This window comes from Rhineura floridana, chromosome 5, assembly GCF_030035675.1.
Source record: "Rhineura floridana isolate rRhiFlo1 chromosome 5, rRhiFlo1.hap2, whole genome shotgun sequence".
NCBI lineage: Eukaryota > Metazoa > Chordata > Lepidosauria > Squamata > Rhineuridae > Rhineura > Rhineura floridana.
Window position 1 is genome coordinate 4,101,709 of NC_084484.1, and position 18,368 is coordinate 4,120,076.

At 43.3% G+C, this 18,368-nt stretch overlaps 1 protein-coding gene across 1 annotated transcript in view; it reads right to left on the minus strand.

Annotated features, from left to right (window-relative positions):
- The window catches only part of SLC25A30 (solute carrier family 25 member 30), a 69,008-nt gene that overhangs the window by 43,322 nt on the left and 7,318 nt on the right, over window positions 1-18,368 (minus strand). The window contains 2 exon segments of the mRNA XM_061629333.1: window positions 1,511-1,596; window positions 3,531-3,680. Of these exon segments, the coding sequence (XP_061485317.1) occupies window positions 1,511-1,596; window positions 3,531-3,680 (236 nt within the window).

Sequence of the window (18,368 nt, forward strand, 5' to 3'; positions counted from 1 at the left end):
TCATTTGACGGTTAACTATTACGCATTCACTGTCGAACCATGTCTTAGATTTTGGGCGGTAAGTAGTGAAGTGGGGGCGTGATGTATTTGTAATAATCATTTGTAAATTTGTCATGAGTTGTTGAAAAGCGCAAAGTGTATCAGTCATAAGGGTGGAGTCTAGTATTTCCTCTTTGATTTTATTAATAGTCGGAGAAATTAGTAACTTAGATACCTCAGCGCTCAATTTAGGCAACCATTTGACCCTAGTTGAGCGCATTTCTACTTCGTTATTGGCGAATGTTCTATGGGAGAGATGCAAATCATTTGTATTAAGTTTAAATTCAGTTATGGTTGGCAAGTGGTCACTTTCCCGTCGATTTTCAATGTGGAATTTATTTACCAGAAAGAAAAAGTCTATTGAAACAAAAACAAAATCGATTTGAGATGAACCATTAAATGAGTGATAGGTGTAGTCCCCTGTAATATCTCCCAAGGCTCGCCCATTTAGTAATATTAGGTTTGCCTCTATACACATTTTCATTAATAGCAATCCTGCATAGTTTATGACGTTGTCTTTTGAGGAACGAGGGGGTATGTTGGTGTTCTCTATTGAGAGTAGAGGTAATTGATGGTACTTATGAAATAAGGCCGAATCTGAAGTGCCAATTCGGGCATTAAAATCTCCGTGCAAAATCAATTTTTTTTCCGGGTTATCAATCATTAACTTAGAGATAAAGGCTTCAAATAAAGAGATTCTTTTGATATTTATGCTGTTGCTACGTGCTGGAGGTAAATATACATTGACGAGTATCAATGAAAATTCAGTAAATTTTAAAATAAGGGCAATAGCTAGATCTTGTAAAGTCCCAGCAACTGTAGTTTTAGCTTTTAAGGAAGTTGAAATAAAGGTGCAGACTCCTCCTTTGGGTCTGCCACCTCTTTCGCTAGGGGTTGCTTGGAGGTAATAAGATGTAAAACCATCAAGGATTGGTTCACTCAGAATCCAAGTTTCTTGTAGGGATATTATGTTATGGGAGGATAGGTAATCTATCGTGTCCTGGTTAGTATATTAGTATATGATTCAAGTAGAAGTCATCCACCAGGACAGCCAAGGCTCACTGGGTTCTGAAACTAGACTAAAAGATCCAGTTTCTTCTTATCTTCCAGAAGTGCTTGGAGCTGGGCTGCCACCATACACTTAAGCACCTTGCTCAAAAGTGGAAAACTGAAGAGGAGGCCTCCTGGCTGAGGAGGATTTCAACTCTGGTCTCAGGTCATAATCCAGGACTCTAACCACTACACCACATTGGGTACAGGTCAGTTTCAGTACAACATTACTCTTGCCTTAGTGACAACTTAAAGACAAACTAGTTTACTGTGGCACACGTTTTGTTTACACAAATGTCACCCTAAATGCTCATGCTACAATAAACTAGTTACATCCTGCTTCATCAGAGACAGACTTAATGGTGCCACAGGAATCTGTATTTGATGCAAACTAAAACAGTTCCTCCTCTGGAATAGTTACCTTCAAGACATCTGTAGAATTAGCAATAGATGACAAAATCACACCAGAGAGAATTCCGCACAACACATTTACAGCCAGGGTTTCATCTGTTTCAAAAACAAAAACATTTATGCATTCATTTTTAAGCACAAATATCAATGAGTTGCATACTTGAATGCACTTTATTTATTTATTATTTATTTATTTTATTTTATTTATATACCGCCCTAAGCCAGAAAGGCTCTCTGGGCGGTGTACATAAAAGATAAAACAAGCAAGATATATAAATACAGTAAATATAACAGAATCAAAAATCAAAACAACAAGCAACAAAACCAAGCAACATCAAAATATAACAATAATAAGATACTGTTTAAAATACACTATAAAAACAATTATTAAAATACATTTTAAAATGCCTGGGAGAATAAAAAGGTTTTCACCTGGCGCCGAAAAGATAGCAGCGTCGGCGCCAGGCGTACCTCATCGGGGAGACTATTCCACAATTCGGGGGCCACCACCGAGAAGGCCCTGGTTCTGGTCACTACCCTCCGAGCTTCTCGATGGGATGGGACTCGGAGGAGAGCCTTAGATGTCGATCGCAGTGTACGGGTAGGTTCATATTGGGAGAGGCGTTCCACCAGGTATTGCGGTCCCATGCCGTGTAGGGCTTTATAGGTCAAAACCAGCACTTTGAATTTAGCCTGGAAACAAATAGGAAGCCAGTGCAGACGGGCCAGAACAGGTGTTATATGACCGGACCTTCTGGTCCGCGTCAGTAGTCTGGCCGCTGCATTCTGGACTAGCTGTAGTTTCCTAACTATCTTCAAGGGCAGCCCAACGTAGAGCACATTGCAGTAGTCCACTTTAAAAAGAGTGGCAGAAAAACAGCATAGATACACTCTTATTGTTGGGTGACTGGTATGCATCAGTGTTGGAATTGGAACAGTTGCATATATCTAACAAAAGAATCCAGGGCTTATTCACATAGCCACAACTCCCACAGTTATTCAAATCATTTCATTCCAGCAGGACAAGCTAATTTGCTGTGGGGTTCTTTCTTGAGATTTCAGATACAAGAAGGAATGGCACAAAGGCTGACCCACGCACAAGCCTCTTCTTCTTCAGCTCCTATTGGTTATATGTGGAAGGTCTTGTGCATATTCACAACTTCAGATATTTACTATGAACTATGCTAAGTCTGCCCATGGATACACTGCACATGCTTAGGTCAAAAGAACCAATGAAACCTATGTTTCCACCAAATACGCTTTTTTGTGAAGTTGGCAAGGCAATTGTCTGGTCCCAAAAGATCAACTAATGATATACAGCTACACCGACTAAGACATTATCAGAAGCAACATATACAAATACTGTTTAAGCTTGAATAAACTAATTAACATCCCACCTTACCATTTAGTGTTTAAGGTAGCTGTGCTCAGTCATATTTTATCTTGGCACCTACCTCACAGAATTGTCAGTGTAACAATACATAGTAAAATACATGGGCTAGTTAGGCTGACAAGCTATGGGTCCATTAATACAACAGGCAAGCATTTGTTGACATTCCCCTGCCTTTTTGTAATCTCTGCTTCTGACTTCTCTTGATGATCAGCTTGCTTTGAGCCATGGTGGTCATGCACATTTAACTTGGATAGTTTAATATTTACAAACACGTTTGAGACCTCAGAATCTATCTCTAACAAATCTGTGTTAATATTGTTTGCTTTCTGATATTCTGTTGTTTTATATGTTTTGTTATGTACATCGCTCAGAGTGGCTGGTAAATCCAGCCAGATGGGCGATTAATAAATCAAATAAAATAAATAAATAAAATAAATAAATAAATAAATAATACTCCATGGGCTTTTTAATGCCTCATTGTTGATATAAATCAGTTCAGCAGCTTTAAAGCCTTTTCATTAAAACCAACAATGTTTTCTCACTTATATATGTGACACAACACAGGGATAATATGGCTGAATCAAATCTTGACACCACTTTTTTAAAGAACATATCCCAAGCCTGAATATCTGCTCACCTTCTGGCTGCTCAATAAATATTCTTTTTAGGCTTTGGTATGTGCCTATTTTTATGGTTCCATATGAAGCCTGGTTTAGCATAGCAGGGGCAATTCTGCAAAGGAAACTGAGCTGAAAATTAGGCTGATTTTTGTATTTTTCCTGAAGTCCTACATACACAAAAAGTTACTTTAAGATCTTAGATAAGGAAGGGCTATTGGAAAGGTTATTTGGCTCTACACAGAACTGCCTGTTTGTGTTTTAGCTGAGACACTTCAAAGAATGCTCACATTTTCCCCAGATACAAGCAAGCAATAGTTACCTTCACTGGCTTAAGTGGTTTCTTCCTGCTTATCATACTCTTTACATCTGGCCAGAATGAAAACAAACCCCAGAGAATCTGCTGACATACTAAGAAATACACAAACAAAACTACAACACCTTTTCCCCAAGCCTACGGCCCTGCTCTTTAGTTAGACTAGAGACAAGATAGAAAAGGGACCACACTCTTGCAGCTGCTGACATGAGAGGAAATCCACACTTGGAAGTTCAGGGCAGGGAGGGAGAAACCTGGGAGAAGGCGTTCCCTGTGGCAGCCTCTATGCTGTGAAATTCCCTCTCCACAGAGACGCATCCAGCACATTAATTATAGAACTTTTGTCATATGCTGAAGATACACCTCTGTACCCTGGCCTTTAACACCTGATATATTTACTTTAGGATCCACCCTGTTCTTCTGACTGTAAATTGTTTTAACTGATTTTCAGGCTGTATTTTTACATTCTTGTAGCCTGCCTTTGAATTTTATGGTGAAGGCTGGGTAAGAAATCTCAATAATAGTAGAAGTAATAATAATAATAATCAATGGAGTAAAAGTGCCCAATTCTCACAGACATGTTGCAATGTATTGTAAAGCACTTCATACACTCAAAAGTGCTACTGAAAAAATACAGCAATAATAAAAATGCAATATATATAGCAATAATAATAATAATAATAATAAAATTTTATCTTTGAGTCGCCTATCTGGCCGAATTAACGGCCACTCTAGGCGACGTACATTAACATAATAAGATAAATACAATATAAAACCAGTACAAACCACACTCAATAATCAACTAATCACCCCTCTTACATTAATCAACAGCATTAAAAATTAACCCACCCCAGAGGTCCCGTAGGCCTGCCTGAACAGCCAGGTCTTCAAGGCTCGGCGGAAACTTATCAGGGAGGGGGCATGGCGAAGATCGAAAGGAAGGGAATTCCAGAGGGCGGGGGCCACAATCAAAAATGCCCTCTCTCTAGTCCGCACCAGCCTAGCTGTTTTAACTGGTGGGACCGAGAGAAGGTCTTGTGAGGCTGATCTTGTCAGGCAGCATAATTGGTGATGCTGGAGGCGCTCCTTCAGATAAACTGGGCTGAAATCGTATAGGGCTTTAAAGGTCAACACCAGCACCTTGAATTGGGCCTGGTAGACAACTGGTAGCCAGTGTAGATTTACTAACACCGGAGTGATATGATCACGGTGACGGCCGTTCTTAATCAAACGTGCTGCCGCATTCTGTATCAGCTGTAATTTCCGGACCGTTTTCAAGGGCAACCCCACGTAGAGCGCATTACAGTAGTCTAGGCGAGAGGAGACCAGGGCATGTGTCACCCGTGGGAGAAGATGGGCAGGAAGGTAGGGTTGCAGCCTCCGTATCAGATGAAGTTGATACCAAGCTGCCCGGCTCACTGCCGAGACCTGAGCCTCCATGGACAGCTGGGCGTCAAGAACGACCCCGAGGCTGCGGACCTGGTCCTTCAGGGGCAATCTTACCCCATTAAACACCAGGTCTATATCTCCCAACCTTTCCCTATCTCCCACGAGCAACACCTCGGTCTTGTCGGGATTCAGTTTCAGCCTATTCCTTCCCATCCATCCACTTACGGATTCCAGGCACTTGGACACGGTATCCACAGCCAACTCTGTTGAGGACTTGAATGAGAGATAGAGCTGAGTATCATCCGCATATTGATGACACTGCAGCCCAAATCTCCTGATGATGGCCCCCAGCGGCTTTACATAGATATTGAATAGCATGGGGGAGAGGATAGAACCCTGTGGCACTCCACAATTGAGAGGCCAATTGTCCCCCAATGCCACCCGTTGATGCCTGTCTGAAAGATAGGAACGGAGCCACCGTAAAACAGTGCCCCCTATTCCTAATCCCTTCAGGCAATCTAAAAGGATACCGTGGTCGACGGTATCGAAAGCTGCTGAGAGATCCAGGAGGACAAGGAAGGTATATTCTCCCCTATCCAATGCCCTCCTCATATCATCCACCAGGGCAACCAAGGCTGTTTCAGTTCCATGTCCAGTCCTGAAGCCCGATTGGAATGGGTCTAGATAATCTGCTTCCTCCAAGTGTGTCTGTAGCTGTTTGGCCACCACTCGCTCAATCACCTTGCCCAAGAATGGTAAAGGCCCCATAAAGTCAAAACACAGCTTGCATATAAAAACAGTGCCCTTTATTTGACCATTTTCTATCTCTAAAGTACATTCTGCCCCCGCCCCCCGTGAAATTTTAACAGGCACTGAATGAAGTAATTGTGTTACATCTGAAATTGTACAGTTCCACTGGAGTCCTACAAATTTTCTGCCAACCAGCCATTCTTATATGAGAGTCTTGTTGGACGAAGCACGCTATCCGCCCCTCACTGGCCTGGACATGCACTTAACAATAGCCTCATGTACACTCACTGACTGATCGGGATTTGTAGCATGGCAAGTTAGAGCAGGATAAAAGAAACAGAAACTGGGAAAGAATATCTGCATGGCATAGGGGAAGTCACACTTGACAGAAAAGACCAGTAACATTTTCTTCCTGCACAATATAGTCAACATTGGAGACTTGCCATACCTGCAATGCTCAGGGATAGACTAGATATGATGGCAGCAGGTCCCAGTGTTTAAAAATGGAACTTCCCCAATCATATAGAAAGATGGTTTCAAAAATAAAAGAGGTGAGATGTACAGACCCAACCCTCTCCTCCACACACATATGTGTCTGGTTTCCCACAGTCCCTCTCCCCATGTGCTTTTCTCTTGGTCATGATAACTTCTAGTATCAGAGTTTGGTTGAAGAGAGAAGCTTCTGGTGAGGAGTTAATGCCCCTTTTTTCCTAACTGGGGGCAGCTATTCTCAGATTTTAATATGATCTTAAATACTGTAACAGCTACTGCAAGGATATCCTTGTAATATAAATATGAGCCGTAAGTGGTACTCTCTGCAAGAAGGGTATGGCATCACTGCAAGTTACCTTAAGGGCTAAGGAGGGGTGCAAACAATAATCTTAATTTCTTTACCATTACCTGCGCTATCTCTTTCCTTAATAATACCTGGAACCTGCACTGCCACGCCATTAAGATTAAGCAGGAATGAAGAAGCCACAAAGTATTTTCCTATTTTGTCTTCCTTTTGCTCTGGCTAGTGCAGCTCCAATGACATGAGAATAGGGTGTCTCACACACATGCTTCAACTATCTGCTAATGTAGTGAGGGGGATTTGTCGCAATTTTCCTCAGGTTACCATAGGTGTAAGGGAACAGAAATCTTCTGTTAATGGATAGAACATAAGACGAGCCCTTCTGAATTAGGCCAAAGGCCCATCTCCTGCGCTCAGCAGGAGATTTGGGGCCTCACCAAGGGCCCCCTGGCACCCGGTCTGGTGCGCACCTGAAGCAGGCGCCTGCTCGCTGGCAGTGGAGCCGGGACGGGTCTTCCACCGTCAGCCTGGAGCGCGTGGTCAGCATCATCTGGCTCAGACCCTCGCGGACTTACAAAGGCAAGCTGGTGGGCTCCCTCCTGCTGCTCATCTGGGCCTTCTCGGCTCTATCCACCCTCCCCCTCTGCCTCTTCTTCACGGTCCAGCTGTTGCCCGTCAAGGGGTGAGTCGACTGTGGTATCGAACCCAGACAACTACTGGCAATATAAAAAGAGCAAGATGATCGTTTTTGTTGGAGGCATGAAAAAGGTGCAGCTTTTTTAATGTTCAGATCTTAAAAGCCATTTGCTCCAAAGTAAGCCTACTGAATCTTGTAAGATTTATTTTCAATTATGTATGTATCCAAAAAAGATTCACAGCGTCGCCATAAGTCATCATCGACTTGAAGGCATATAACAACAATGCTTGTTTCGCAGAGTTAAGAACATAAGAAGATCCTGCTGGATCAGGCCAATGGCCCATCTAGTCCAGCATCCTGTTCTCACAGTGGCCAACCAGGTGCCTGGGGGAAGCCCGCAAGCAGGACCCGAGTGCAAGAACACTCTCCCCTCCTGAGGCTTCCAGCAACTGGTTTTCAGAAACATGCTGCCTCTGACTAGGGTGGCAGAGCACAGCCATCACGGCTAGTAGCCATTGATAGCCCTGTCCTCCATGAATTTGTCTAATCTTCTTTTAAAGCCATCCAAGCTGGTGGCCATTACTGCATCTTGTGGGAGCAAATTCCATAGTTTGACTATGCACTGAGTAAAGAAGTACTTCCTTTTGTCTGTCCTGAATCTTCCAACATTCAGCTTCTTTGAATGTTCACGAGTTCTAGTATTATGAGAGAGGGAGAAGAACTTTTCTCTATCCACTTTCTCAATACCATGCATAATTTTATAAACTTCTATCATGTCTCCTCTGACCCGCCTTTTCTCTAAACTAAAAAGCCCCAAATGCTGCAACCTTTCCTCGTAAGGGAGTCGCTCCATCCCCTTGATCATTCTGGTTGCCTTCTTCTGTACCTTTTCCAACCCTATAATATACTTTTTGAGATGAGGCGACCAGAACTGTACACAGTATTCCAAATGCGGCCGCACCATAGATTTATACAACGGTATTATGATATTGGCTGTTTTATTTTCAATACCTTTCCTAATTATTGCTAGCATGGAATTTGCCTTTTTCACAGCTGCCGCACACTGGGTCGACATTTTCATCATGCTGTCCACTACAACCCCGAGGTCTCTCTCCTGGTCGGTCACCGCCAGTTCAGACCCCATGAGCGTATATGTGAAATTAAGATTTTTTGCTCCAATATGCATAATTTTACACTTGTTTATATTGAATTGCATTTGCCATTTTTCCGCCCATTCACTCAGTTTGGAGAGGTCTTTTTGGAGCTCTTTGCAATCCCTTTTTGTTTTAACAACCCTGAACAATTTAGTGTCATCAGCAAACTTGGCCACTTCACTGCTCACTCCTAATTCTAGGTCATTAATGAACAAGTTGAAAAGTACAGGTCCCAATACCGATCCTTGAGGGACTCCACTTTCTATAGCCCTCCATTGGGAGAACTGTCCATTTATTCCTACTCTCTGCTTTCTGCTTCTTAACCAATTCCTTATCCACAAGAGGACCTCTCCTCTTATTCCATGACTGCTAAGCTTCCTCAGAAGTCTTTGGTGAGGTACCTTGTCAAAAGCTTTTTGAAAGTCTAAGTACACTATGTCCACTGGATCACCTCTATATGCTTGTTGACACTCTCAAATAATTCTAATAGGTTACTGAGACAGGACTTTCCCTTGTAGAAGCCATGCTGGCTCTGCTTCAGCAAGGCTTGTTCTATGTGCTTAGTTAATCTAGCTTTAATAATACTTTCTACCAGTTTTCCAGGGACAGAAGTTAAGCTAACTGGCCTGTAATTTCCGGGATCCCCTCTGGATCCCTTTTTGAAGATTGGCATTACATTTGCCACTTTCCAGTCCTCAGGCACAGAGGAGGACCCAAGGGACAAGTTACATATTTTAGTTAGCAGATCAGCAATTTCACATTTGAGTTCTTTGAGAACTCTCAGGTGGATGCCATCCAGATCTGGTGATTTGTCAGTTTTTATATTGTCCATTAATATTGTCCATTTATATTGTCCCCCCACCCAGCCCAATAAGAAGTTGACTAATAAAGTTGGGCTGCAGTCTTGGGTATATTTCACTTAGGCGAATGAACTTATGTCTGGCTAAATGTTGTAGAATGAGGCTGCACATTGCTATTTGGTATTTCTTAAGGCACATATACACAATCCTTAAATTTATTTATTTTATTTGGAATAGGAAACCCTCCAGATATTATCCTGACTTTCAAGAATGCTCCACAATCTCCCAGATTCACCCCTAATTATATATTGAAAGTGTAGGGGGAAATCTAACTTGATTGTACAACAGAATGTTGAAATATGTGTTAACCTGATCCATGTTTAGTTTAGCGGATATGCCAAATTGGTGTTTTGCCTTTGAAATGGACTGGATGGGAGCCAAGAAAGTGAAGCTTAATCCAGGCTAGACAGAGGGACTGTTAGCTGATGGGTCTCTAGACCTGATGGATGGGTGGTGGCCTGCTCCGGATGGAGTTTCACTCCCTCTGAAGGTGCAGGTACTTACCCTGGGAGTACTCCTGGATCCATTACTGCTGCTTGAGGCCCAAGTGACCTTGGTGCAGAGTGCCTTCCACCACCTTTGACTGGACAGGGATAGCTTAACTTCTGTTGTCTATTCTCTGGTAACCTCTAGGTTAGACTACTGTGATGAGTTATATGTGGGGCTGCCTTTGAAGACAGTTTGGAAACTTCAGCTAGTGCAGAACTCAGTGGCCATAATGCTGACTGGGACTGGTTAGTTCAGACATAAAATACCAAGTCTGCTACGGTTACTTTCTGGACTCAATCAAAGTGCTGTTTTTGACCTATAAAGCGTTATGCAGCTCAGGACCTCAGTATCTCAAGGACTGCCTTTCTCTGTATGAACTGCCCCAGACTCTGTGTTCATCATCTGAAGCCCTTCTTTGTGTGCCCCCTCCATGGGAGGCTTGACAGGTGGCAACATGAGAATGGGCCTTTTCAGTGGTGGCCCCCTGGCTGTGGAATGCTCTCTCCAGGGAGGCACACCTGGCACCTTCTCCATCCATCTTTAGGCGCCAGGCAAAGATCTTTCTTTTCACTCAGGCCTTTGGTATGTTGTCTTGGTCCTTTCAATTTGGGTTTTAAATTTTGTATATTGTATTGTATGTTTTTAAAAGGTGTTGTAAGGTGCCTAGAGACCACTGGACATGAGATGACTAAGAAATTAAATAAACAGATTAATAAATAAAAATAAATTCCCACAGGATATAGATCTGTTGATTTTAGATTAATGATCCACCCCTCCTGTCTAAAGGTTTGGGCTGAATAACAATTGAAAGCTTAAATATCTCATTAAAAATACCATTCACTTAGGTCAGAATACCATTAAAAGTGCCCACCCTGCTCATAGCTTAACTGTAACCCCCAAAGCCAAATTACCAAACTACATACTTCTGGAAGATGTTTGAGCTTGTACTGTGGTGAATCTCTAGAAGAGATGGAGAGGAGATACAGTTTCAAATTGCTCCCATTGAAAGAGGAGCTGCTAGTTGTCTCTGACTCTGCTTACCTTCTGAGCTATAAAATAGGGCCTGTTGTTCGGATTTGCCAAATTATCCAGTGCAAACCCCTCCACGTTTATCTGACGCTATAGCATCAGATAGCGGATAAGAGAAAAATCAACTCCTTTGAAATGTGGTGTTGGAGAAAAGCTTTGCGGATACCATGGACTGCAAAAAAGACAAATAATTGGGTGTTAGAACAAATTAAACCCGAACTGTCACTAGAAGCTAAAATGATGAAACTGAGGCTATCATACTTTGGACACATAATGAGAAGACACGATTCATTAGAAAAGACAATAATGTTTGGAAAAACAGCAGGGAGTAGAAAAAGAGGAAGGCCAAGCAAGAGATGGATTGATTCCATAAAGGAAGCCACAGACCTGAACTTACAAGATCTGAACAGGGTAGTTCATGACAGATGCTCTTGGAGGTCACTGATTCATAGGGTTGCCATAAGTCGTAGTCGACTTGGAGGCACATAACAACAACAACAAATAGCATCAGATATTTATAATTTGAAAATGACATCCAGTTATTAAGACACACCCTCCCCAGTTCATTGGTCCCATTGTCACGTCGCTCTAACAGTTAGGAAGTTTTTCCTGATGTTCAGTCAGAATCTGGCTTCCTGCAACTTGAGTCCATTATTCTGTGTCCTGCACTCTGGGACGATCGAGAAGAGATCCCAGCCCACCTTTCAAGTACTTGAAGAATGCTATCATACCTTGTACGGGAGGAGGTCCATGGGGGTGACACCATCAGTTACCGCACCGAGTGACACCAACCCTAGTGACGCCACTGGTGATTAATGTGTTGGACTACAACCTGGGAGACCACAGTTCGAATCTCCACATAGCCATGAAACTCAGTGGGCCAGTCACTGCCTCTCAGCTTCATGAAAACCCTATTCATAGGGTCGCCATAAGTCAGAATCAACTTGAAGGCAGTACATTTACATTTTTTTGAGTTCAATGGGATTAACTCCTGTGCAATCATGCTTAGGATAGGTAAAACTGACCATGGGGGAGGAGGAGAAGGGGGGAGGGGAGAGGGGTGGAAAAGGATTGGAAGAGGGATGGGAGGGGATGGGAGAGGGAAGGGTGAGGGGGGGTTGATCATTTCCATGCTTTTTGAGTTCAGTGGGATTTATTCCTATACAATCATGCTTAGGATAGGTGAAAATGACCTGGGGGAGGGGCAGGGAGGGGGAAGAAGGGGAAGGAGGACAGAAGGAGAGGAAGGGGAGGGGGAGTATCATTGAACAGTATCATTGCTTTTCAGGGTTCCCCCCACCTTTTTATTCTACAGCAGGCACATGTAATCTCCCACCCAAATGTAAACCAAAGCTGTCACTGCCCACAGCCACACCACACCTTTATTCTACTTTAAATGGTCATGGCATCCCCCAAAGAATCCTGGGAAGTGTACTTTGGGAAGACTGCCAAGAGTTGCTAGGAGACACCCTATTCCCCTCACAGAGCTACAGTCCCCGGAACAGGAGCTGACTGTTAAACCACTCTCACCACTGGAGCTTTGTCAGGGGAATATGAGTCTCCTAACAACTCTCAGCACCCTTCGCAAACTACATTTCCCAGAATTATTTGGGAGACGCCAGGACTGTGTAAAGAGGAAAAAAAATCTGGCGTGGGTGTGGCCCCCTGATTAGCTGTGCCAAGCAGCTGTGAGTCTGGCTGTTAGAACATTGACAAGTTGGCTCTTACTGAGCATGCCCTGTGCTATCATAGAGTCCAATGTTAAATTTCTTAAATTAATTAAAAATCAGCCATGAATTTTTTAAATGTTTAAACTGCAGAAGATGAAGGTCAGAATATGGGGGCAAGGTCAGTAATAGGATTACAGGTAGTCTGCAAACATAGCTGATTTTTAATTAATTTCAACCAATTATGAGAACATTGACAGAAAAAAGTCCAGCGGGGGTCTAGATTTTTTTCTGTTTTACAGTTTGAACTCTTGATTCTCTCTGAGTGTTTTGTGTATTGCCATGAAAACCTAGAGGATTGTTAAGCAAGCATTTCTGAGTTCAGGAATATAAGTTTGTAAGGTTTTGTTTTGAAATGAGCTTATGGGAAGCAGCAAAATAGCATGTGGGGTATTTTCAATTTAACATTGTAGAATGCAAAAAATCCATGCCAGCTATAGTATACAGCCAATCTTGTGGCTGTAGAAGGGGGGAAATTTATAAGAGAAATTTCAGAGTTAGTTTAATACAGTAGCTAACAGTAGAAGCCACCATTTCCTCAGCCTCAGCAACAGGATAACAGGAACATACCTGGAGATTGTTTAAACATTGCTAAATGTATGCTCCAAAAGCATTGCAAGTGTGAAAAGATGTCATTTTAGCAGAAACCAGGGAGGGAAGAAAAAATGGAGCAGGAATGGCTGAGGTGCTATCCTGTGTCTGGGAGGTGCTACTTCAGGCTACAGGTGGGATTCACATGCTCCAAAGTTTCTCCATTCAAACCAAACAAAACACAAGCTTCCAGCAGGTAGAGCTGAGGCTAGAAGAACCTTCTCCCAGATATGCTAACTCTCCAACTGGAGGATTTTTGTTTGTTTGTGTCATACGGAGGGGTATTTCATCATGTGGTGCCCGTCCCTTGCAGTTTCAATCGACACAGCCCGGAGACACCTCTGCCACCTCAGTAAGGTCATAAAGGCACTACAGTTGGGGGGAGACAACCCAACTTGAACACAGCCAGGAACAAAAGGAAGCAAAGTTCAGCCACACACCTAAAGACCTGCACCTTCGCCTACCTACCATCAGCTTCTGCCCCTGCCACCCACCGGCAAGCGGACTAGAAGGAGCCCCGGTGCCCTTCGCTAACACAACTGATGCAGAGCGAATGCCAAAAGAAGGGAGGGAGAGAGCACCAGGACAGCCTATAAATGTGCATGTCCCCAACCAGCAGGCATGACAGAGATGAGATAGTTTGGCTAGAGACGGAGGGCAGGAGAAAGCACGCGAGGTCGCCACCACTCGCACTGACTGTAGTGGTAGCACCTCGGAGCAGGCACGCTTTGGCCACTGTCCTTGACAAACCACCCAATAAGAAAGTTCCGTCCTTAATTCCCGGAGGGGAACCTCTGCCCTTACCCCCCCCCCACTTTCTAAGTTTCTCTCCTGAAGTGAGCTGTTGAGAGATGGGAAGGGAGTTACTGCCTTGTCCTGTCCGGGCACGGCGTTGGATGGGATGGGATGGGATGGGCCGGGTCGGGGGGAGGAGAGAGGAGAAGTTCTGTCAGAGAGAGGGGTACCTGAACACTGACCCGGTGCGCCCTGTACAAATCATGAAAGGCATTCTTATTAAATCTTCACATGAATATATATGTTAGGGATTATCCTCTCTTATCCTCGCATTACCCTTGTGAAGGCTGAGGGATACTGCTTGGCTAGCTCAGGGTTACCCAGTGAGTTTCATAGCTGACAAAGTGCCAGCTGGCCAAGCAAGGGACAGGGGAGTGGGGCTCCTCCTCATGCAGGCAGGGGTGGTTGCTGGGGAAGTGTATTAGAAGGCATAGTCCCATGGCATCAACAGCCTTGCAAGGTACTGAGTGCTTGCCCTCCTCTTCCACCTTGTAAGGATGACAAGTAGCAGCATTGGGGGCTCTCCTTCCCCTCCCCCATCACTGCTTGGCTGCTACGTACTGCCTGTCTACACCAGCAGCTGCAGGAACATTCAACCAAGACAATTTCTTCCACTCTGAACTCATACAGTCCAGAAACCATTTCACCACCTCCCCTGTTGTAGGAACTAGACCGAAATCTATTCTGGCCAGTACACCAGTGGAGTGTCAGTAAGTACTAGTGTGGTGTAAACCATTCAGAATCTGAGGCCAGCAGCCTCCCTGATAACTTCTTAACTAAGGCCAGGATTCTTAACACGGACTAAGCTGATCCTCACAACCTTTTTTGTGTTGGAATAGGCAAATGTTGCATGGTCACTTTAAGGGATATTTGGGGAATATCCCATGTACCTGTTTTACCATGATGTAACTTCCTAATGGGTGGGGTTACTTATCTGACTTCCTCCTCCTTTGTCCTGGGGGATTTTTGAATATTCACCATTGCTGATCTTCCTACCTTTGAGAGAGGCTGCATGGCATGATGCTCTCCGCTAAGAGCATAAATACGAACACCAAGATGGACTGAGACTTCTATATTTTTCTTTCCTCTAAGCTAGAGCCTATCTTCTTCTGAACATGTGAAGAGGTTGTGAGTAAACATTCTTTTCTTTCACCTAAAGGATTGTGTCTGTTGTTATTTATATAGAGAAAGGCAGAGCTTGGAAGTAACTAGCTACAAGTAACGAATTACTTGTAATTCATTACTTTTTTGAGTAACGAGTGGGTAATTCCTTTACATTTTGATTGTAATAGAACTAGGTGTAATTTTACTACTTTTGTGGAGTAATTGTAACGTTTCCAGAGTTACTTTTGGGCATTACTTGGGGGGGAGCAGGGGAAGTCTTCTGCTCCTCTGATTTGTAGATGAAATTCATGTGCCTCAAACTGGGCTTCTGTGCAGTGTTGCTCTTTCCTTACGCTCTGTGGATGGGTAGGAGGCGATGAGGGAGGAGGCAGAGAGTGAGACAGGGTGGAGTGGAGAAAACAATTATTTAAAAAAACAGATAGTGGTGGTGAAGAATGGATTGGAGGGGAAAGGATCTAGAGGTCAAGAACATGGATAAAGGAGGAGAAGGAGGCAGCAGCAGAATGGAGATAAAGAACTGTGGAGGTGAAAGATGACTCTGTGTGTGTGCGTGTGCGTGTGTGTGTGTGTGAATATTGTGTTTGCACTTGGCACACAAACTGGCCTCCACCACCCACTCTGGCTACTATGCTGCATTTCCAGTATTTTAACTTTTTTGCATCTCAGGGGAAAATGTTTGCTTGAGTGACTGTCCCTTAGTTGGTGGCAGGACAGGGCCTGGGTGGTGGTTAAGAGACAGAGATTATGCTGGCTGGCTGAGTGGGGGGGGTGTTGCACTTGGTTTGACGTGCAAAGATCTGAGCTGTGGCCTCTGCCTCCCTCCCCACCACCCTTACCAGTGGAGAGACTACCATTGCTATCTTATGAATAAAAATAATTATTCTACTACCTCTGTATGTGTTTGTTTATTTTTAATGTTGTTTTATATTTATTTACAGATTTATATCCCGCTCTAGTTCAGAAAATCCAAATTCAGAGCGGTGAACAAAGTAAAATAATTCATTAGTACAGAATCAAACAAAGTATAACAATAATTACTAAAAAGTCAGAGACATTTCCCTTTAACAATTAAAAGCTTGATAAAATAAAAAAGTTTTGGTCCGACGATGAAAGTCCATAAGGGAGGGAGAGAGCCGTATCTCAAGTGGTAGATTGTTCCAAAAGGTAGGTGCTGCGACAGAAAAAGCTTGTTTTCTAACGGCCATTTGGCGGATGGTAAAAGTTGATGGAACCCTAAGGGTGTATTCGGCACTTGATCTCATGGGTTGATGGGTTTTAAATTTAAAGAGACGGTTCGCTAAATACGCCAGTGCTAATCCATGTAGGGCTTTAAACGTTAGAACCAGTAACTTAAACTGGTGTCGAAGTTCTATGGGGAGCCAGTGTAGATGATATAGAAGAGGCGTGGTATGGGTCTGAGGGCCAGTTCTTGTGATCATCCTTGCCGCTGCTCTTTGTACCAATTTGAGCGGTCGAAGCGATCTAATCGGGAGTCCAACATACAAGGAATTACAATAATCCAGCCACGAAGTTACCAAGGCTTGGGTTACTTTTCTTAGATCAGCCATTCCTAAAAATGGTTGCAGTTGGCGGACCAGCTTTAATTTGGCAAATGCAGCTCTTGAGACAGCCGCAACTTGAGGTTCTAAGGTCAAATTTGAGTCCAGAATTATGCCCAAGCTACGGACTTGAGTCTTCAGCGGGAGTAGTATTCCATTCAGTGATGGTAAAAATTCAGTTTCTTGAGGAGAACTTTTTCCAATCAGGATGACCTCTGTCTTTTCTGGATTTAACTTCAGTTTGTTTCTGGTCATCCAATTCTGAATTGCCGTGAGACATAAGTTAAGAGGAAGAATAGCCTCTGTGTCATTTGGTGAAAAAGAGCAATAAAGCTGTGTATCGTCCACATACTGATGGTAATGAATTCCAAATTTTTGAATGATCTTGCCTAGAGGCCTCATATAAATGTTAAATAACATCGGGGATAGGACAGAGCCCTGCGGAACGCCATATCTTAAAGGCCAGGGTTCTGAACAGTAATCCCCGAGGGCAACTTTTTGAAGTCTGCCTTCTAAGAAGGAGCGGAGCCACTGTAGGGTCACGCCTTTAAGTCCAATTTCCGAGAGACGACCTAGCAAGATGTCATGATTGATAGTGTCGAAAGCGGCTGATAAATCTAATAGAACTAGTAGTGACAGATTACCCTTATCTAATTCTAGCCGAAGGTCGTCAATTAATGCGACTAAGGCTGTTTCTGTCCCATGATTTGGCCTGAAACCTGATTGTAAGGAGTCGTAGCAGTCGATGGTGTCAATGAACATTTGTAGCTGTGTAGCTACGGCTCTTTCAATGACTTTACTCAGGAAAGGCAAGTTGGATACCGGTCAGAAATTATTAAGCACTATGGGATCAAGAGAGGGTTTTTTTAATAGTGGTATAACAATAGCTTCTTTCAGACATTCAGGTAAGCGGCCTTGTTGTAAAGAAGAATTAACAATTATACTAAGCCAATTTGCCAATTCAGCTTTTGATGTTTTTATAAGCCAGGAGGGGCATGGATCAAGTAAACAGGTAGTTGGATTCATTCTGCTGAGAAACTGAGGAATGTCATCCGGGAGAACAGGTTGGAAAGTGGAAAAGACGGAAGGGCAGACCGTTTCTGATATGACAGTATTTGCGTCTGTCATCTCCGTATGATCTAAGGTAGATCGGATCTGTTCAACCTTTGCCTCAAAGAATGTGGCAAATTCCTGGCAACGGGCCTGGGAATAAACTGAGTGGGAAGCAGATTGAGGCGGATGCAGAAGACCATTTACTATGCGATAAAGTTCTTTTGGTTGGTTTCCCGCTGAGGCAATTGCTGTTGAATAAAAACGTCTTTGGGCTGTCAGTCTGGCTGAGGCGTAGAATTTGGCAAATCTCTTTGCTTGTATTCGATCAGATGGACTTTTTGTCTTTTGCCAACGCCTTTCTAGACATCGATAGGAACGTTTTATTTTCAAAAGATCACTCGAAAACCAAGGGGCGGATTTAGATCTGGTTGTTTTCAGAGGATGGAGAGGAGCTATTGCATCCACTATCTCAGTCATCATATTGTTCCATGAGTTGGTCACGATATCAATGTGCACTCCCATAGACGGGCTTGTATAATTTTTAAGCTTGGTTATAAACGTATCAGGATCTAATAATCTTTTAGGGCGGTA